The 21,835-nt window shown below is 41.2% G+C and overlaps 1 protein-coding gene across 1 annotated transcript in view; it reads left to right on the top strand.

The window, feature by feature from the left end:
• SLC26A6 (solute carrier family 26 member 6) overlaps nucleotides 1–21,508 on the top strand; it is a 34,664-nt gene extending 13,156 nt beyond the window's left edge. Inside the window, exons 8-22 of the mRNA XM_063291722.1 lie at nucleotides 924–1,006; nucleotides 1,247–1,394; nucleotides 1,610–1,723; nucleotides 3,992–4,069; nucleotides 4,306–4,401; nucleotides 6,847–6,953; nucleotides 7,807–7,876; nucleotides 8,744–8,836; nucleotides 15,446–15,529; nucleotides 15,904–15,912; nucleotides 16,196–16,264; nucleotides 17,414–17,614; nucleotides 18,670–18,724; nucleotides 19,593–19,729; nucleotides 20,789–21,508. Of these exons, the coding sequence (XP_063147792.1) occupies nucleotides 924–1,006; nucleotides 1,247–1,394; nucleotides 1,610–1,723; nucleotides 3,992–4,069; nucleotides 4,306–4,401; nucleotides 6,847–6,953; nucleotides 7,807–7,876; nucleotides 8,744–8,836; nucleotides 15,446–15,529; nucleotides 15,904–15,912; nucleotides 16,196–16,264; nucleotides 17,414–17,614; nucleotides 18,670–18,724; nucleotides 19,593–19,729; nucleotides 20,789–20,812 (1,368 nt within the window). The 3' untranslated portion in view covers nucleotides 20,813–21,508. The remainder of the gene's footprint in view (nucleotides 1–923; nucleotides 1,007–1,246; nucleotides 1,395–1,609; nucleotides 1,724–3,991; nucleotides 4,070–4,305; nucleotides 4,402–6,846; nucleotides 6,954–7,806; nucleotides 7,877–8,743; nucleotides 8,837–15,445; nucleotides 15,530–15,903; nucleotides 15,913–16,195; nucleotides 16,265–17,413; nucleotides 17,615–18,669; nucleotides 18,725–19,592; nucleotides 19,730–20,788) is intronic.
• Nucleotides 21,509–21,835: the final 327 nt, after the last annotated feature.

Genomic DNA, 21,835 nt, shown 5'->3' with positions numbered 1-21,835 from the left:
AAAGAAACAAATGCAGGAGAAAGTGGAAGAGTTTGAAACAGAGGGTTTTGAGAGAGCTTTGTTCTTAAAATCTGGGTCTGAATTCCTGAGCATTCAGCTATGCTTGATTTTTATTGATTTATTTATTTATTAAACAAATTTATAAGCCCACCCAACTCACACAAGATCAAAAGGCCAAAAAGTTTGCTCAACTGCCAGCTTGTTGAACTGTCTGTTGCTATAAATAAGAGGCTGACAATCAACTGACTTGATAATGTCATGTATTTTAGGTAATTTCCTTTTTAAAAAAATATCTCATTCAGGAGATCTAATGTTAAATTGCCTAATGGCTTTTCCTTATAAGTTGGTTTTTGATTAGCTGTGTTGTTGTTTTTGTTATAAAATAGAATTAGGGTTTGTTCTTTCATGATAACAATTTACACTCCTTCAAAAAGACCCGAGATTAAAAAAAAAAGAAAACAAAGCAAAATAGAAAACAAAGCAAAACTGACAGATTTTGCAAACTGAGAGATCACTATAATCCAGTGTTTCTCAACCCTGGCAACTTTAAGATGTGTGGACTTCAGCTACCAGAATTTCCCAGGCATAATCCCTCGGTTATCTACAGACATGGATGGTTCAGGTGGTGGGTTTCAGGGTCCCTTTCTGAGACTGAACAGGAATGCATTAGCATGCTGCAGACTGACTCTCCTCCACTCTTATTATACTGTACATCTGAGGAATCCCTAGCTCAGCCTTCCCCAATCTACTGGCCTATAGAGATCTTCATTCTGGTTGGAATTTGGGAAATTCTCACTCAACAAATCTGAATGAGGCCATCACATTAGAGAAACTGAAACCTAATCAGTTCCCTTCATCTGTGCTTTTCTTGAGCAGCATTAAATTACAAAAATATATTTTGCCTCACTGCCATTTCTTTTCAGATTATTGTCTCCACAGGAATCTGCTATGGTGCCAGCCTGAACAAAAAATTTGGGATTAGTGTCGTGGGTGATATTCCCAAGGGGTGAGTGTTTCTTGCTGCTTCCCCAAATCCATGGTCTCTGAGCCAGAATATGTCAGATTAATTGGTTTCAAGATTGATGGAGGCCTCAGTCTGAGGGGACAAAATGGAGCCCTCCCTTCCTGTTTTCTGACTCCTCCTCTCCCCACCCCAGCCCTGGGAAATCTCCTATCCTCTCATGTTTTGCCTTCTGCTCCCTGTACAGCAGAACTGCCTTGTTGCACTGATGTTTCCTTATTATAGATTGAGATCTCCTGAAGCCCCCAATGGAAGCTATTTTGGGCAGACGATAGGGAATGCTTTTGCCATTGCTATTGTTAGCTATGTCCTTTGCATCTCCCTTGGGAAAATGTTTGCACTCAAGCATGGTTATAGTGTGGACAGCAGTCAGGTAAGACATTTGTTACACTTTCTTCGGCTTCCTGGCTTTTCCTTCTCCCTCTTTTGCCTTGATCTGATTTTCTCCCTTGCCCACCTTGTCCATTCTCTATTTCCCTTACTTCTGAGTCAAGGTATGGGCATACGGCCACTCTGGAGCCTCCTCAGAACTTTGTTTTCTGTCCAAATAAGGGTGCGTGCCTTGAGTTCTTCTCACCTCTCTTGCAGGAACTGATAGCCCTGGGGCTCAGTAACATCGCTGGTGGCTTTTTCCATTGCTACAGCATCAGCTGCTCCCTATCCCGCTCCCTAGTACAAGAAAGCACAGGAGGACAAAGCCAGGTAAACCCCAGATAAGCGTGTAGCTTTTTCTGATAGGAGGAGATAATTATGTAGAAGCTGTCAGATGGATGGGCAGCAGAATGGGCTTGCAGAGGGCTCAGTTGGAGCTGATGGAAAGGCCTGCTGGGATAGATGAGATCATTCTGATTAGCACAGTAGTGCAGTTAGCTTTAGTCATTACAGCAATTAGTCTTACAGCAGGCTTGTTTCTCCCTTGATGGTAATTTTATTTATATTATGAAATATAACAAGCTACTTACCTTTAAGTAATGACCTTTGGGTCATTCTGCTGAGCAGGCCATGAATGTCTGCTCACAAATACTGCCTATGCTACTGGATCTAACAGGAAGTTAAAACCTTTATTTCATCACTATTCTCTCTGAATGCATGAGACAATAACTTATTGAGGACTATTTAGCTTCCTGCTTTCAAAGAAAACAGAATCCACCTTGGCCACAAAGGTGGGCAGTTTTCTACACCTAACGTTTCCAGATCATTTTGGACAATGACCCCCACTATCTCCAGTCTGCTCAGACAATTGAATATGGGAGTGGCAGGAAATATGGCTCAAAGCAAAATGAATAGTCAAGGTAAATATGTCTCAGGTTGAGATTGACACCCAGTGGCTATGTGGCTAAATATATGCAGTTTTCTGGTAGTGACATGGAAGGAGTTTGCTATTTACTTCCTTTTTTCTTTTTTTACTTTCTAGTCATACTATCATAAATTGTGAGGTTTGGAAGGTACCTTGGAGATCATCTAGTCCAACCTCCTTTCCAGTGCAGGGATCAATTCTTTCAGCAACCCCCTCAGTCGGCCATCTAGCCCCTGTTAAGCATCCCTAGCAAAGGAGAGTCTACCGCCTCTCGAGTCAGTCTATTCCACTCTTGAACAGCTCTTACTCATAGGAATTTTTTCCTGATGTCCAGCTAAAATCTATTTCCTTGCATTTTAAACTCATTATTTCTTCTCTTGTCTTAAGGAACATCTCTGAACAATTCTGCCCTGTATTCTATATGGGAACTCTTCTGATACTTGAACTCCTTTTGCTGTCTTCTTTTCTCCAGACTAAATATACCTAGTGCCTGCAACCATTCCTTTTTCAAGACCTTTATCATCATGGTTGCTTTCCTTTAGACTCACTTCAGTTGTCAATATCCCTTCTAAAATGCAGTGCCCAGCAGTGGATGCAGTATTCTCAGAGCAGATGCCAATATTCCATCCAAAATATTCTAGCTTATGTTCTCTCCAAAACAGAGTAGAGAAGAGTGACTTCTCTTCATTTTGACATTACACTGATGCAGCCTAGGATCGGTGTGTGTGTGTGTGTGTGTGCGCACGTGTTTGCAGCTACATCACACTATTTGCTTATATTCAGATTGTGATACATCCAGATCCTTTCTGCATGTAGCACTGCCAAGTATGATCCCTCCATCCAATATTCATCCCTTAGATACTTCCTACCCAAATGTAGGACTTTGTATTTGAGTTTGTTGATACTCATCTTTCTACACAGTGTTCCAACTTGTCAAGAATCTCCCATATCATCTCCTAAAGTGCTTGCTATTCTCCCTATCTTTGCATCTTCTGCAAATTTTATAATCATTTTTTAATCTCTTCATAACTCATTTTTAAATACACAGGTCAGCATAGGGCCTGGAGCCTGCAGTACACCACTTGACACTTCCTTCTAGCTTGATACAAAATCACTAACATATGCTTATTGAGTACAATTGTTCAGTCAGCTCTGTATCCATCTAATGGTAGCATAGTCCAGCCTACTTTACTAAAATCTCATGGGAGACTTTGTCAAATACTTCGCTGACATCAGAGGACACTGTTCCACTGCAATCTCCTAAACTGGTCTCTCTATCAAAAAAGGAGATCATGTTGGATGGGCATGACTTGTTCTTGATAAACCCATGTTGGAGACTCCTGCCAAGCAAGACATTGTTTTCTAAATGTTCAGACTATCTAATCATCTGTTCCAGAGTTTTGCTCAGTGTCAGCATCAAGCTGACCAGTCAGTAGTTACACAGGTTCTTTTTTCTCTTTTTACAACTCCAAACTTTTTGTGGTCTCCCATCCATGTAATAACCAGGCCTGACCCTGCTTAGTTTTGGGGCCCAAAGTCAGCCAAGTGCTACCACCTGGTGTCTTTAAAACCTGGTAACAAGGTAAAACTGGAAGGAAATTAAATTTAGGATTATTTTCCTGCTTCCTGCTGCCTGATTTGTATTCTGTTGTTCCCTGTTTTCTATTCTGCAGGTGGCTACAGTCGTCTCCTCTCTCATCATCCTAGCAATCATTTTGAAGATTGGAGAGCTTTTCCGAGAATTACCCAAAGTATGTTCCAAAATTAGGCTGGTTTTTTTTTTAAAAAAAAAACACCATTGAGGTACAGCACATATTGAAGGAAACATCCTCCAAATACAGTGGTAATATCAACCTCTTTGTAGGGTTTACATTATTCCAGAAAAGGTCTATATGTATGTGAAGGTTCTTCTGTGCTTACCCATTACATGAATTAAAACTGCCTACTCTAGATATTTTCAAATAGTATCTTTTCCATTTTCTTTTAGGCTGTCTTAGCTGCCATTGTTATTGTCAACTTGAAAGGCATGTTCAAACAGTTTGAATATATTCCTGCACTTTGGAGATCTAATTTTATCGACCTGGTAAGTAGGAGAAGACTTCAAGAAGACCCAAGAGGGCAGGAAGAATGTGATGGATTGCCATAAATTCTGCTATGTACTAGAAGCTAATCTAAATTATGTGTTCAGCAGGGACACATGATGCAGTCCTTGCACTCAGAAGCAGCAAAGAATAACAGTACTGTGTAAGGGACACCTGGGAAAAAATTCCAATAGAACTGTGCAAATTTTTCAACAATATTTTTAATGAAATTCACTCAGTCGAACTGGGAGAATTGCAGGTTTAAATATTTACTGAAAGCGGGGTATCCCTAGTTGTTTTCCTTCTTCGGTTAATGATGCCTCTTTTCCAGACAGAAACAAGTAGATGGATAAACAAACAAGCAAGCAAAAAACTGATTTCCACCCACCCCTCCAATATTGCTAACCTAGATAGTGCCTGAAGCCAATTCAGCAGCCTGCTACAACCACTGAAATGGAGCAGAGCTTATAACACAGCTTAGAAGCTGGCACAGAAAATTATCTTAGATAGCTTCAGTGAGCATGCCAGAGAAACACAGGTTATGGCTCTTACACACTCAGCCCTCCCAAGTATAAAGAATCACACGCTTAGACACATTGGGTTAAGAAGTAAAAAGAAGCTTACTGACTTTATTCGTTGTTGCTTCTGCTACATCCATCTTGGTGGAAAAGATAAAGTTCCTTTGTTCTTCTTTTCTTTCTAATTACATACTTTGCCCTAAACTCTCAGCCCTACAGCTGCCAAGAGGTGTGTGAAAGAAAGGGGCAGAATCCCTCATCAAGGCCCAAGCACATGGCCCTGATGAAGAGAGCAGCATCCAAGCTGCCTCCCCTTGGGTGGACAAGATGGAAGAGAGAGAGAGAGAGGAAGTGGGAGTGGCAAACAAACAGCTTCCTCAGAATTGCCTTGTGGGACGACTTAATTTACATGAGGCATGCTGGATTTGCCAAAACCTCCAACAGTGCCTTCCACTGTGTCTAAGAGAAGGATCCTTGCTTATAGGGTGCAGCAAGAAATGCCATGTGGAACATACAGTTTTATTCTCAAGTAGAGGAGAATGTTTGGGAGGCCATCTACCTGTAATGGTTGTGAAGATGCTGGACCAAAAAAGTCTGAGTGTGCTTTAGAAAAATGCTATGCTAGAACTTGTTTTCCAGATGTACTACTTTTTTAATTTATGGGGAGATTAAAACCATGTAATAATTAAAGGACATTCAAATATAGGAGCCTTCATGTCCTGATTGATACTTAATTACTTTATTTAATCCATAAATTATAAATCATTTTTACTTCCATATATTTGAGGCTGTTACACATAATTTCCTAACAGCAAGGAGATTTGACACGTTCTGGACTATGGGAGGCAAGATCACGATGATGATGGTCATCATCTTGCCTCCCATAGTACGGAACGTGTCAAATCTCTTTGCCATTAGGAAATTATGTGTAACAGCCTCAAATGATAATGATGATGATTTATTAAACATGTGTGCTGCCCGACTCCCAACAACTCTGGGCGGCTCACAACAATCAAAGAACAATAAAACATAAAAAGTAAAGAAAAAAAGGATGGCAAGCATGATGAAGATATTCCAAAGCAGGGGGTAATATCTGAAAAGGTACTTTTTCAGGCCCCCATCACACCCACCTCACATGGGGCAGGAACCCTCAGCAGGCCTTCTCAACAAGAATGCCCAAGGCAGGTCAAATCCTGTCAAGACAGACAGTCCTGCAAACGCCCAGGATCCAGTTGTGTAGAGCTTTAACACTAATAACCGCCACTGTGAATTGTTCTGGAAGTAAATCAGCAACCATGCAGCAACTGCAGTATTGGTGTTAAATGGCTGGATCTGTTCCCTCTGGCTGGCAAATTGGCTAGTACAGTTTTTGCCAACTGAAGCTTCCAACAGAGGAAGCCCCAGGAAGAGGGTGTTGCAGTAATCTCACTGCAAGATAATTTGCATTTTCGAGGCACCGACTGACCGCTTCACATCGCTGTTCTGCTGCCTTCTACAGAGAAGGTTCCAGGATTCCCTGGAGAATGGTAACTCGTGCCATTTTAAAATCTTTGCTGAAGTGCTTCTAGCTCCATGTTATTTATTATGCTGTATGTTTTGCTTCCCCACCCCCCATATTTATATATACCATAACTAGGATATCTAAAATAGAACAATAACAGTGTCCTATAGGATTATTACAAGGCACCTTTGCACCCCCAGTAACCCACCTGGTGTAAATCAACTCCTTCCTACTTCTTGGATAACTCGACAAGGCTAGGCAGGGCCACTGGCCTGCTGCAGGGGGATGCCCTTCTGCACCAATGCACATTTGCTGAAATAACTCAGAAAGTTGACTATGGTACTGAACGTCTCCCTCTTTGAAAACTGAATGGCAATTCCAGTCATGCCTTCAGTACTGTTGTTATTCTCTCATCCTCCTACCTCTAGCTTATCTGGCTTGTAACTTTTGTCGCCACGCTACTCTTGAATCTTGACTTGGGACTGGCAGCAGCCGTGACATTTTCACTCTTCACTGTCATCTTCCGGACTCAGATGTGAGTATTACACTAGCTAGAGAGAGGAAGGGAATATAGATTTGGGGATTACTTTTTACTAGACTTTTATAGTAGGGGAAGTATATAACAGTTATATCCTGCCCTATTTCAAAAGATTCGGGGTGGTTGATTCAAAGATGAGATTATATTAAGAAAACAAGAGGCAGAAATGTCCTAAAAGTAAGGCAAATAATAAAAAATATTTTTCATCAGAGCGTGTTAGCTGAAGACAAGCATGGGAAACTGCAGGCCTTCAGAGTTACTGAATTACGCCTCTCAGATCCCTCACCATTGGCCATTCTTCCTGGAGGTGCTGGGAGGTGAAGTTCAGCAGCGTCAAACATAAGACAGGTTCCACCTCACTATTGGTGTAACTGCTAATTTCAGGACATAAATAATTAGATCAAAACACTGCTATTACAATAAACCAAAAAAAAAAAAACCTTGTATTTGTATATGGAACCAAAGTATTGGGACTTAGCTATTTAATCACATCTATATGCTTAGTCTAAACTAATCCCCGAGCTAACTGAACAGATCTAAGGAGTAAGCCATTCTTTCTGCATAATCAGAGTATATATCATTGCAATATATGAAGCTCATGGTTAACGTTCAAAAGGGCCATCATACCTGGCTGGCATGTTCACCTACAAGAAGATCCAACCTTTAATTATTTACCTAAATAATTACTACATAGTCACATGGTCCAATAAAGGAACTTCAATATATAACTATATGGACCAAGCAGCTTCTTTTTCAAAGAATTCCAGATGGTAGATGTCATGAAAGACCTATAATGAAGGCTAACTGGAGCCCTTGCTAACCTTTTTTCTCTCTTACTATCTTCACTAAGGCCTCATTATTCAATTCTGGGACAAGTATCCACCACAGGAATTTACAAAGACATTGCTGAGTATCATAAAGTAAGTGTGTCATGAAACTGATTTAAAAGAGGTAGCTGTGGGGAACTGCATAGAAAAAGGTATTTATTTATTGCTAAGCTTTTTATGTCCAGGCTGGCTCTGAGCAGCTTACAAGACAATGCATTAAAGACAATTTTAAAAACCAGCAACAAAAACAATATTATAATAAAGACACCACCAACCAGGGGCAGGGCTAAGTAACACCTCCCAAAGGACTTATTAAATAGCCAGGATTTTCCAGTCCTATGAAAATCCAGCAGGGAGGAAGTAGTCCAGATTGCGGGGGGCGGGGGGGGGGAGCTGTTCCCAAACATGGGCCACCACCGAGAAGGCCCCATTAGAGGGTCCCTTCAGATGGCAAAATTCAGTACTGTGCTTGTGCTTCCTCTGGGGAACATGCTCTGTCCAAGAATTACAGGTATTATGTTGCACTTAATTGATACAGCTGACACAGCCTGCCTATGATCCCTAGGAAATTATTTGCCCAGCCAAACAACTGAGAATGATCAGTAAAGCTGCTGTGCTTACATCAAAAGCAACCATCTTGTCCAGTATTTCTGCTTCGTTTGTGGAGGCTGGCCCCTTGCCAGTCTTTTCTCCCTTATTATGTGAAAAAAATAAATATATTCTGAACCACAATGGCCCAGTCAGGACTGGAACCACCATGACTCAATTGGGGGAGACTTATCAACTCCCACCATCTTTAGATCCTATTTTACAAGTATCCTAATGTTCCTGAATTTTCTTTAAAAAAACCAAACAGATGGAGTTCCTGATCAAGCTCCATTTATTCTGGCCTACATTAGCCCCATATTAACCCTCTTTTCATGTTTGCGTAACATATGGGTTCCTTTTTCCCCCCTCCAGGCTAAGGAAATACCAGGTGTGAAAATTTTCCACTCTTCTGCTACTATCTATTTTGCTAATGCTGAACTGTATGCAGAGGCCCTTAAGAAAAAGGTGAGAAATCTTAGAGTTTGCTCTTATTATTTGCTTGGTTTCTCGCTCATGCCAATTTATGGGCTATAAAATGGCTTTGGGCTGTATTCCATTTAGAAGGAATCAGGAACAGATACTCTTTCAACTTCTGCATGGTAGTGCTCCTGTTAATTAACCCTTGACCTTCATCCTTGCTCAGGGAAAAAAGAGTTGCTTCACTTCATGCATTTTTATACCGAATATAAAGCTGTTATGAAATGACGAAAGGCTCTGAATTAGAGCAGCGGTGTTGAAGGCAGGGCAGGGGTCAACTTGCATTTCTTATCTAAATCCACACTCAGGCACATCAAAATTGCTATTAATTTTCCAGGGGGGAATATATAAGTATATTTCCTCCTTTAGACTAAGACACGCTTTCAATTGATGATTCAGACTAGGAAAAATGTATAGGAACTTAAATTGCCCAGCTGTCTCAATTTTGCTTTTCTGATGAAATTGGAGTTTACTATGTCTGCTTTGAAAACTGTTTTAAACATTGGCATACCATCTTCTCATTTAAAATTTCCAAAGTAGTGCATAACTGATAATAAAAATAAAATAATACTGCTGAATGAATGGAATGTGTGAGATGTCAAAAGCTGGAGAAAACAAAATGGTGTTTGTCTACTGCATGAGAGATAATGAGAATTTCACAGGCAGAGCCATCCTCCCCACAAACCTTCTCATTCCCCAGAACCTTCTGCCACATTTCCAGGCACCCAGAGGACAGCCTCTGAGGAAGATCTTTGTGCGTGAGGACAAGTGGACATAAGAAAAGACATTCCCCCCCACCATGTCCCAGGCTGTATAAGGCTTTAGAAGTAAATTAGACAACCTGTGACCCTTTGGGTCATCCTTCCAGAGATATTTTCTTAGCTAAACAGAGATACAGAATGACCATGGGTGGGCAAAAATGCAATGGGAGCATGAGCAACTTGTGACTTCCTGCTGGCTTCCCCATTGACTTTGCTTGTGGGAAGCTGGCAGGGAGAGTCAGAAACCTCCTCAGCTGACTGGTGGAACTGCCTGCCTCTTTGCTGGCGGGAGGGGGAACAAAGGGAGCCACGGACCATGAGGAAACCTGCACCCCTGCTCCCCCTCCCAGTGCGTCCCCAAGAGGCCCCTCCCTCCAGGGAGGAAGAGGGCTCACCCATCAACCTCTGGTGCCTCCCAGCCAGCCCTACCTCATCAGCAGGCATCCAGGTCCCTCCCTCATCCTTCCCCAGCTGCCCACCACCGTTAAGAGCTTTCAGATTTCAGCCTCAGTTCCAAAGCATCCAATCGCCACTTGCCCGTTGGGCCTTGTCACCAGCTGATTGGGCACAGAGCCAGAGGGAGGCAGGAAAGAAGGCAGAGATACACCCCTTGTTGCAGATGCTGGGAAAGCCTTTAGCCCAGGAGAGGTCAAAAAAGTCACACACCAAGCATTTCTATAAAAATAATTTATTTACAGAAAGCAAAAACAAAAGCAAAAACATATTTAAAGGACTTAGCTCTCATTGAGAGCTACCTGGCTTGCTACATGCCGGCAGAGAGAAAAAGAAGAAGTGAGAAGACAAGTCCGGGCAGGTCCTCCCCCCAGGCTATTTTGCATGAAGCACGTGAGAGGAGACAATCACTTGCAACCTTTTCACCCAGCCAAATGATTAGGTATAAAAGTAGCTTAATCTGTTAGTAGGGAAACCTTAACACTCCCCTTTTTACACTACAGATTAAGATGCAAACCAATCTTCTCTGACTTTATATGTCTTTCCATTCACATTACCATTATCTCCCCTTTGGTTTAACAGAAAGTTACCATTTTTCTTCCTGTGTTTTTCCAAACCTAGGTAATTGGTCACAACTCCAAGGCTTTTTAATATGAAATGGCTTTTCATGCAGGCTTCAAAATCAAGCCTTTGTTTTTCTGTTGATGTGAACAGCAGCAAATCATCAACATAAATGCACAGATACATACAGCCTTGTTTGTCCTCCTTCATATATACACAGGGATCTGCTTTTCCTTTTTCAAAACCAAAATTCTGCAGTTTTTCATCTACTTTTTGGTTCCAGGATCTAGCAGCTTGTTTTAACCCATAGATTGACTTCTGCAGTTCACAGACTAGATTCTCCCCTTTTTCATAGCCAGGGGGTTGCTGCATGTATAATCTGTGGTCTAAATCACCATAGAGAAATGCAGTTTGAATGTCATAGTGGTTAACTGACATTCCCTTGAGTGCAGCAACTTTTAACAGTAATCTAATTGATTCACCTTTAGTAACTGGTGCAAAAGTCTTGTCAAAGTCTAAATCTTTCCTTTGAGTGAACCCTTTTGCAACCAACCTTGCTTTATATTTTTGGATTTTGCCATCAGCATCCCTTTTCAGTTTGAAAACCCACCTACAACCCAGACAGCGTTCATTGGGAGGTAGATTTACCAGTTTCCATGTTTTATTTTCTTTCAAGGATGCTAATTCCTGTTGCATGGCAGAATGCCAATTTTGTGCAATCTCAGGTGGTAAAGCATTCACTTGTTCTAAAGACTCAGGTTCTGTGAATATGTGAAAAGCCTTTACTGTTTCAGCCTGAAAACGTGATGGAGGAACGCCTTTATTACTCCTCTGAGATCTGCGAGGTAATACAGGGCTTAAATTTTGACTCCTATCACTTTCCTGAGCAGCATCTGTCTCATCAGACAGATCTTCAGTTTGCTTTTCTGGTTGAATGTCATCAGGCAAAAGATCACCATCAGCAAGTCCTTGCTGTTCTCTTGTGGTGGTCAGTTCAACTGGAGAGCTAGAATTTAATCTCCCCCAGTTTTGTTCAGCAAAAGAAGCGCTTTTGCTAATTATTAATTTCTCTCCCATTATGAACCTGTAGCTCCTCTGGCTTTGTTCATAGCCAACAAAGATGGCTTTCTTTGTTGTGGGGCCTCCTTTCCTTCTCTGCTGTTTTGGAATGTGAACCCATGCAGTGCTACCAAACACTCTAAGATGGCTTACCTTTGGTTTCACACCATAAAACAAATGGAATGGAGTGTCCTGAATCATAGAGTTATACAACCTGTTCTGAACATAACAAGCAGTCGATAAAGCTTCTCCCCAGAACGTAAAACATAATCGTGAATCTTTTAACATGCATTCCATCGCATTTTGCAAGGTTCTGCCCTTTCTTTCAGCAACACCATTTTGCTGAGGGGTGTACGGGTTAGAAAGAATTTGTTCTATCCCTTTTTCCACTAGGAGCCTTCTGAATTTGTGAGAAAGGTATTCTCCTCCTCTATCACATTGGAGTGCAGATACAGGCCTAGGGAATTTTCCATTTGCCCATGTCACAAAACTTTTAAATTTCTCAAATGCCTCATCTTTATGTTTTAAGATGTAGATAAATGTGTATCTTGAGAAATCATCAATGATGGTCATTGCATACCTTGCTTGTCCAAGACTTGGAGCAAAAGGACCAATAATGTCAGAGTGTACAATTTCCAAAGGTCTAGTTGTAACTCTGTCACTGTGCTTACTCACAGGAGCTTTCAGTGTTTTGCATTCTTTGCAAACTACACAATCTAAGTATTTATCACAGGGTTTTATCTTTAGGTCAGCACACAGCTGTGGCATTTGTGCTATATACTTGATATTAGCATGACCAAATTTCCTGTGCATCAAATGTACACATTGGTCATGATATGGTGTGTTGCCAACTGCAGCCTTGCAGCTTGGCTTCCTTGCATTTTGCACAATGTACAAGGAGTCTTTTAACATACCAGTAGCACACAATTTCCCATTTTTACGTATCTCACAACCATTTTTCTTAAATGTTATGATATACCCTGTTGCAGCCAATTGTGCCACAGATAAAAGGTTTGATTGTAAATTTGGCACATACAACACACCTTTTACAGTTTCTCCTAAGCAGGATAAATACAAGTCACCTTGTCCCATAATTTTGGTCACAGACCCATCAGCCAAAGATACACTTTGTCTTTCAGTTTTAGACAGTGACACAAAAGAGCTTTTACAATTACATAAATGACAACTGGCCCCAGAATCTAACACCCATACATCAGAATTACCCTTCTCAGCAACCTGTGCAATCTGGGTTGTCTGAAGAGCCTTCTTCTGTGTTGCCCTTGTGTTCTTCTGCTCTGTCTTTCTACTCTTGGGTCTCATGGCACAGTCTCTTTGCAAATGTCCAGCTGAACCACAAGTGAAGCATCTCTGGCTTGCTAGCGCTGTGCCCTCAGGTTCCTTTCCCTTCTTTTCCCTCATTTTCTGGTCTTGCAGCTTTCCAGAAGAGATGGGGGGGGATCTTTCCTCTCTCTTCTCCCATTCAGCGAGTAAGCGCTGTGTAACATACGATGGGGTGAGGTCTGCTTCAGGCATAGCCTCCAGGGTACAAATCAGCGTGTCCCACGTTGCATTCAGTGAGGACAGGAGGATATAGGATTTTGTGAGAGGTGTAAATTCCATTCCTCTCTCCTGCAACTCAACAAACAGCTGCTGAATAAAATGCAGGTGCTCAGGAAGGCTATCTCCTTCTGCAAGGTAGGCTCTGTACAGCTTTTTCGTCAGAGTAACTTTACTCCCTGCTGTTGCCTTTACATATAAGTCTCTCAAAGCGTCCCAAAGTTGCTTTGCAGACTGCATGCCTCGCACGTGGACTAGCTGATTGTCCTCAACTCCCAAGATAATGGTGGCTCTAGCCCGCTCATCCTGTCTCAGCCATTCAGCACTGGGATTTTGGGGGCTTTGTTCACCAATTTGCAGCCAAAGATCCTCTCTGCGAAGATACATCTCCATCTTCAGGGCCCAATTCAAATAGTTGGTCTCTGATAGGCGCTCCAGAGGCATCACTGAGGGCTGGGAGGTAGCCATGGCTTCTTCCTTCTTTTGCAAGTCACCTCAGCTAGCTTCTAAGTCCTGCAGACCGGCAGTTGCTGGAAAATCTCCAGGTGGCTCCAAAGAAAATCTTCACAGGTCTTTGCTACCTGCCTTTAAATTGTGCATGAGGTGTGGAGTTGATCTCTCTTTTCTTTCTGGGTTTTACTGCGTTGTTTACTGGGCACATAACCTGTTGCAGATGCTGGGAAAGCCTTTAGCCCAGGAGAGGTCAAAAAAGTCACACACCAAGCATTTCTATAAAAATAATTTATTTACAGAAAGCAAAAACAAAAGCAAAAACATATTTAAAGGACTTAGCTCTCATTGAGAGCTACCTGGCTTGCTACATGCCGGCAGAGAGAAAAAGAAGAAGTGAGAAGACAAGTCCGGGCAGGTCCTCCCCCCAGGCTATTTTGCATGAAGCACGTGAGAGGAGACAATCACTTGCAACCTTTTCACCCAGCCAAATGATTAGGTATAAAAGTAGCTTAATCTGTTAGTAGGGAAACCTTAACACCCCTCCCATCTTCCTTGTACCATGCAACCTACGGGTTTCTGGAAAGTGTAATCAGAAGGCATGATAGTTCTGAAACAACCACAACTTTGCCAAATATCAATCCCATGGGAGTAATGGGCCCCAGATTTTGGGTGCATTCTTTAAGTTGGTCCATTTAAGGTACCTTGCTTCAAAAATTGTTGCCCTGTGCTGCACTTTTTCACCCAATTGAAGGTTACAAACAGAAAAACAGACACAAGAGTTTTAATAGTATATTGATAGTAGCTCCCTGAATTCAGAAATTGGTCAAAAGCTAATAAAATTCTTCATCATGGACCAACCATCTTCTTAATCAGTGACTGATGCCAATCAGTAGCCTTGCTGTTTTGTTTTGAAATAAATTCTATTTCTAGACTGTCCTAAAGGCAGACCCTTACAATGGCATAATCTAATCATGTGGCTACCTGGCATGGATAGCCTTTTCTCTCCAAAAAGGCTGTCAGTTCTGGACTCTTGAGTAAAAGAATCAATGAGTACTGACAGGGCCACAACTAGGGTCTGTGTCACCCGGGGCAAACATGGATTCTGTGCCCATTTTGGTGCCCCCCCAGCACTCATTTTGGCACCTCCCCAGCACTCATTTTGGCGCCCCATCAGCACGGCGCCCGGGGCACACGTCCCGGTTGCTCCCCCTAGTTGCGGCCCTGAGTACTGAGTAAATACACAATTAGTAAAATAAATAATCTGTTAATGTGTGCCCCTTCCCTACCCACTTTCTTTTTGTACTTCATGTCAATATTTTTTCCCATCATCGTTTTTTACCCATTGACCTTAGTGGCCCAGTAAACAGAAGTATGGGGAGAAAGCACAAAATAACTCTTGTGAATATATTTTAGTGAAAGTTTTCTTACCAGATATCAATCAATCTGATTATTTCAAATATTAAATTATACTTTGGATGAGATCTTCTCAGTGCACCCCTTATCCAAAGCTTCTGCATGTTAAGAAGCCTAGTGAAGTGAAAATGAGTAAAACGGCTTTTGGTGTCTTTCAGGAATGTCAGCAGGGTATGATCAAAAAAGTCAAGATGTTGAGTGTTGCATGTGCAAGGCACATCCAAAACAGGCAGAGGTTCAACCACACCATTGTGTCTGCCATCTTGACTTTTTGACCATACCCAGAAAACTGGCAGCTGTCCATTAGTTCCTGGGATGTAAATACGTATCTTTTTTATAGTGTGGCATTGATGTGAACCGCCTCATTGAAAAGAAGAAGAAGGCTCTAAAGAAGAAGCAAAAGAAAGACAAGAAAGAAGCCAAGGTACACTCTCTGAGTAGCATCTTTTTCTTCTTCTAAATTCCAAACAGAATATTTTCCATGAAGATATCTGGATCTGGTTTATCTATAGATAATCAAAAAAGGAAGAAGGGGATCAGACTAACCTTCACCAATGGGGAGACCTCCAGATGTTTCATATACTGTACTCCCATTATTCCCAACTAGACTCACACAGAGCTAGAGATGATGGCTGGCTGGATTGTATTGCTGGATCACTGCATTTTCATACATGATATTAAAAACACTTTTGCTCAGAGTTCTACAGGATTGCAACTTTCTGTTTTGTTAAGAGTTAAGAGTCATGTTTAACTAAAATCAATATCCCTATCAGTTCTACATCCACCGTTTATCTGCAGAAAAACAAGGTTTTCCTCCAGCTTTGGGCATCAAACTATTATTTGGCCAGGTTCACATAGTGTACTAAACTCTGGCTTGTTTTAACTCTGGCTTGTTCAATAAGCTACCATACCATGGCATGGCACCAACATAACATCTTTCCCATACAATTAAGACATAGCTTTTGTCATTTTTCCTTCTGCCATGCCACTTTTTGATCCAATTTTTTTTTCTATGTTTCTTAAAATGTCATACGAAGAAAGAGTTTTGTGATCATCGTGATGTATGTTTTTCTCTTGTTTTTGATAACAGAAAATTGCTCAAGAATCTGGAGAAAACAACCCTGGATTTGTGGATGTAGAGATGGATGCAAAGTCACAGGTATTGTACCATTTACAATCATTTTAAAAAGAGAAGGTGGAGACAACAACTGCATTTAAGACATTACTCTACTTGAATAAACCCACTTGTATACTGCATTTATATATTTGTCTGTAAATGAGTACCTTTGGCTTCAAAACTCAGCAAAGTAGAGATTAAATGCTTAATCACCGTGCAACAAAAGTGGTAAGACTGCTGAGCTTCATATTTACAAGTGTCACTTCCTCCATATTTACAAGTGTCACTTCCTCCAGCCTTTTCAAAGATCTGAGATTTCAGATCAGACCTGGGTTGAGAGGGAAGTCTCCAGGCAGAGATTAAGGAGGTTCAGCTATTCCATTCAATTCACAGAGAGGCACCTGATGAAATTATACTTAGTTTACCTGTACAAGGCAAATTTCTACTTAGAGTACTAACTCTACAAATAGAAATTCAGCTGATCCACAGTCCACCTACAATCCCTTCCCACAAATGGATTTCTCACTGATTTGTATGGTCCTACTGTAATTTTCATTATTCTAAGCAGTTCCTGTTCATATACAGTGTTATTTGTGCAGTTAGAAATCCAACAGGTATGCAATCTATCCACAATAAGTTTCAAGAAATCTACCTTTTGGACATTTGACAGATGCATTCTGACAAAATATGCAGATCTGTGACATTGTACCTCTGCGCGCACATATGCACACAAAAACACGCACACACAAACACACAAATATTTTATTGCTCTCAAGTGCCAAAAAGTACTGCGATGTTTTTTACGAGGATACCCTGAACTTTTCATGTCAGTACCTTCAACATGATACGACCACTACCAGCTAAGATAAATAGAGAAGGGAGATATTACTGCCTTACACTTGTTTCTTTCACCCATTTTCTTCATATTTTTTTACTGAGGAAAATTGCATATTCCCTATGTCCTTGTTCATCACCTCGAAAAACTAGCGTCTGACTCCTTTGATGTTCCAAACATTTTTCTGGGTTCTAAAGTAAGATGTGAGAACCCAACATATGATCTGTCCAGAGAAAGGGAGTTCCAGTTTCCAGCAGAACTCAGCCCATACCTCTCACCCTCCAGATATACTCTATGAGCAAAGACAGCCTGAGAAGTCCCTCCACATAATCAACTCTGTCTCTTCTTTCTTGCAGGAACCAGAGGAAGGCATAGCAGTTACTGAGACCAATGGCACTGTGAAGGCTTGGGAACCCCCATATCACATCCAGCCACAGTCTTGTGGCAAAGCCAGTTTAAATGCTCTGGGACTGGAAAAGCCTTGTATCCATTCATTCATTCTGGACTTCACTTCTGTCACCTTTGTGGACACCGTCTCTATAAAGACCTTAAAAAATGTAAGGGATGGCGAGAAAGCAGGAAAAGGAGAGCCTTCAGATATGTGGCTGTGCCCCATTTGGCAGGAAAGGCCCACAGACCTTGTAGGAGGGAGAGGCAGAGAATAATAGCCACTGTCCACATGAAGCATGGATTTCACTGCTTCCTTTTCTTGCTGGGATTCTGATGAAAAGCCCACCTCTCATGTTTGTTTGGGGGGAAAAAATTGTAAAAGGAGCATTTTCTCTCTGAACCAAGAATGTCTAGAAATAAGGATATATTATTCCCATGTGGTATTCTCCAAGAAAAACACTTTGACTCCTTGCTGTAAAGTCACTGTGCTGGCAAAATTGTTTTTAATCTCTTACCACCTTCTGCCTATCCCTATTAATTCCCCATCTAAAAAATGTGAGATGTTCCCACTAGCCCTTAAAGATCATAGAGATCTTGAGATTTCTTGAACATAATACCCATTTGCTATATGAACAAAATGTTAAAAAACATTGAGGTTCTCTAGCCAAATCCTGGTGTTAAGAGGGTTTTCAGTTCACTGTGATTTCTGACCTCATAATAATGGCTCTCCTGCATCTTTCTGATCAGTTAAATCAATTTCTCTCACTTGGTCGCTCTCCCTGGCATACATTTGCGGACACACTTTCTGCCTGTCATTTTTGTAACTGAAATGGTTGGCAAAGACCCCAAATGACAAGAAAGCATTTATTTCCTCAGCTTTTCAGAAATAAGGCTCTTTCCCGTGGCGGATTGTTCATGGCCACTGCTGCTTCACTAAACTTAACAGGATTGAAAGAACAAATAGAGGGAGATAATATGAGTTTTGTGAAATAACTTTCTAGTAAATCCTTTTCAACTGTGCCCCCTTCCATTAGGATGGACCTTAACTTCCTTTAGCATGCTCTCTGGGGATAATGGGAGTCAAACTCCAAAACATCTGGATTGTTCCACGCTAAGGGAAAACTCCATTAGCAGTTTTCTTACCCTAGCCTAAATTAGCCAGCTGGGCAAATACATGCCTTACATTTCAACTCTGCTGTTTTTGCTTTGTTGCCTTCTACAGATATTTAAAGATTTCCAGGAGATTGAAGTGGATGTGTTTCTTGCTGGTTGCCATGGTAAGAGAGGCCCGGGAAGTCATGATCAGCCAAACTGCAGTAGATGAGCCATTATCTGAGAGAGTAGATTCAATGTACCTTGAATCAAATGTTCCTCTTTCAGCTTCAGGCCCTGGCTCTTGTGTGTCAGTCCAGGTGTGAGTTTCAGCATGCCATTGCAAAAGGCCAAACTACCAGGCCTACCGTATCTGGGCTACAAATGTAAAAAAGCCATCAGGTGGCAGTAAAGTTATAGAAATGTTCTTTATTGCCATTTAGTGCTTATCTTTGCAGCCCAGATATGATGGGCCAAAATATCTCATATTTTGATACTATTTAAGAGTCCCATAAGGATATCCTGGGAAAAATCAGCCTTTTTCTGAACTATAACTCTTGACCCCAGTGATTTCTGCTAAAGCAAGAAGGATAAATGTGTCTCCCCACAGCATGCCACCCACCAGGCTAATAGCACTGCCTCTCCCAGCCTGTGGCCTGCAGTTGTATTGTGCCACATTTGTTAGAAATTATGAGAATAGTAGTTCAATGCAACGATAAGGTACCAGGATGGGGAAGTACTGTATATAGTAACAACTGGAGGTAATTTAGATCAAGGAAAGAAAGTAAAACATTAAGGAGGTCACAGTTCCCAGTCTTGAAACCAGTTGCATGGATCTGCTAGCTAGAAAAACAAGCAGCAAATTCACAAAGACAATGTTCTCACCTGGTCTTATTAAAATGGGCAAATAGCTTTCCCCAATCTTGTTCTTTCCAGACCTGTTTGAAAGCTAGATGTGAGATTGACTTGGTTCATCACTAGTGTTCCCACCATGAATAGTAGAGATGCCCCAGTATGGTCATGTCAGGCAATTTACTGTTCTTCTCTCCACAGGCTCTGTCATTACCCAGCTGGAAAGAGGCAATTTTTTCAGTGAAACAATCACCAAGAACCACCTTTTTGCATCAGTGCATGATGCAATTACCTATATCACCAGGAACCGAGAACAGAGCATGCAACAAATTGACAGTGTAAGCAGTTAGTCTTTTTCTTAATGACTCAGAAAACCTACTCCTCACAGGGATCGTGCAGGTTTAGCAGACTGCCTTGGTGCTATTTTGAAACCAGGTACATACCTTGGAACAGCAGGGCTGAACTATTCACTTTCCTTGATTATCTCATTGTATTTCCATTCCAGCATCAGTACCCTTTGGTCTTCTCTAGACCAAAGAAGAGTTGATACTCACTCTTTACATAGATCTGTAAAGGGAAAATCCTAACTCATGTGTTAAGAAGATTTTCCCTCTCCATGCCAAATAATAATGTCTCTTCCTAATTTAATATAGTTTAAAATACATTTTTAAAAACCATTGCATCAAGATAGGGCTAACGGTTTGTATGTGTGTACACACCTTTGAGTCTGTGTTAATTCCTGGCAACTGCCTGGACTAGTCCCTGAAGTTTTCTTGGCAAGATTTTCAGAAGTGGTTTAGCATTGCCTTCTTCCTAGGGCTGAGAGAAAGTGACTGGCCCAAAGTCACCCAGCTGGCTTCAGGCCTAAGGTAGAACTAGAACTCACAGTCTCCCAGTTCCTAGCCTGGTGCCTTAACCATTTATTATTATTATTATTTATTTATTTAAATGTATTGGCTGCCCAACTCCAGTGGACTCTGGACAGCGTACAAAACTACATTACACCAAACTGGCTAATGTATAGGCCAGTGACTCTTGTTATGAACTCACTAGACTGGATGAGACAAGCCATTATTTCTCAGACTCCCCTGTAAAGCAGGACTAATCATATTGAGTTCTTCTAAGGAATGCTTTGATTTCTCCTTAGGTACTATAAGGATTGCTATATGTGCATTCCCCTAGCAATTGGGATTAACATTATGTTTGGGTATTTTGTGTTTAGAACTAGTAAACTACTAGGAATGTGATCTTCTATGGAAAGGAGGATGTAAAAGAGAGGATCTATGTCTTGGGTAGTTTTTTCTTGGTGTTTTGTCTCATGAACATGTACAGACATGGATACCTTGCATGGAAAATATGTAGAGCTAATTTGAGATGCTCAATCTCCATCTCTGTAGGTTGATGACAACACTAACATGTAACCCAGGGAGCAGAAAACAGGCTTACATCTTCCAAATGACTTACTACACTGTGTTGGTTAATGAGGTATGATTCACCACTATTATGAATCCAGAGAAGACGTGAACCATTACCAAGTGTAAATGCTTAGAAACTGGAAGCTGAAAATGCCTTTTCCTTGAGAGTCAAGTTTGGAGAAACTGAGACCTGACTGTGGCCAAGGAGCTTTTGTTCTGCATCTCTGAGTCACTGATTCTTCTTGTTCTCCTGGGAACTTATTTCATGCATTAGGAAAGAATTCCTCTCAGGCACTGGAACTTGTTGCTATGCCAGCTCTTGGGATAAGGATTTTCCATTCAAGCCTGTGACTGGATTTGGTGAGGAATTTGGTCATTTACAGCATGGTTTTGCCTTTGTGCTAGTCCTGATCAACCAGGAAAGGCAGAACATGTCTCTTCTAGAAGCATCTAGTCCCCATGTTTGTTCCTTCCTTCTTGGACTGGAATTTTAATACCAGGTCTTAGAAAGTAAGTTTTTCATGCCTTGAATTTCTCTGGTCATGCCTGGATATTCATGCCTGAATAGAGGAAGGGGCTTTAGCCCACATGCTTTGCATGAAGTATTCCTAATGTTTCCAATGAGAAGCATCAAATAGCAGACAGTTAGAAAGCTGAAGACCTGTGCTTAAGGCCCTGGAGAGTCAGCATGAGTCACAGTTAGCAATAAACAAAACATCTGATTCTTCTTACCTTCACTGAAATCACTCAATTTCAGTAGACTTGACTACAATTTACTGAGACAATGCATACAAAACAAGAGGTGGGGCTTTTGTTGCAAAATTGTAAAAACCAAAGTATGTATGAATTATGTCATTATTATTTCTGGGAAAAATGCAGGAGTTGAAATCAGAATGTAAATAGAAGTCTGGTTTGCGAAAGGTTTTGGGGGCAAGCATCCCACTAAAATGAATGAAATGTACAGTACTGGTGTGTACAGGGTCAGCTCTGTGAATATCAAAATGCAGCAACTGTCTCCAGAAGCAGATG

The sequence above is a fragment of the Candoia aspera genome, chromosome 2, assembly GCF_035149785.1.
Source record: "Candoia aspera isolate rCanAsp1 chromosome 2, rCanAsp1.hap2, whole genome shotgun sequence".
NCBI lineage: Eukaryota > Metazoa > Chordata > Lepidosauria > Squamata > Boidae > Candoia > Candoia aspera.
The sequence above is the reverse complement of the archived record's forward strand: the minus strand, read 5'-3'. Positions and strand labels throughout refer to the sequence as shown.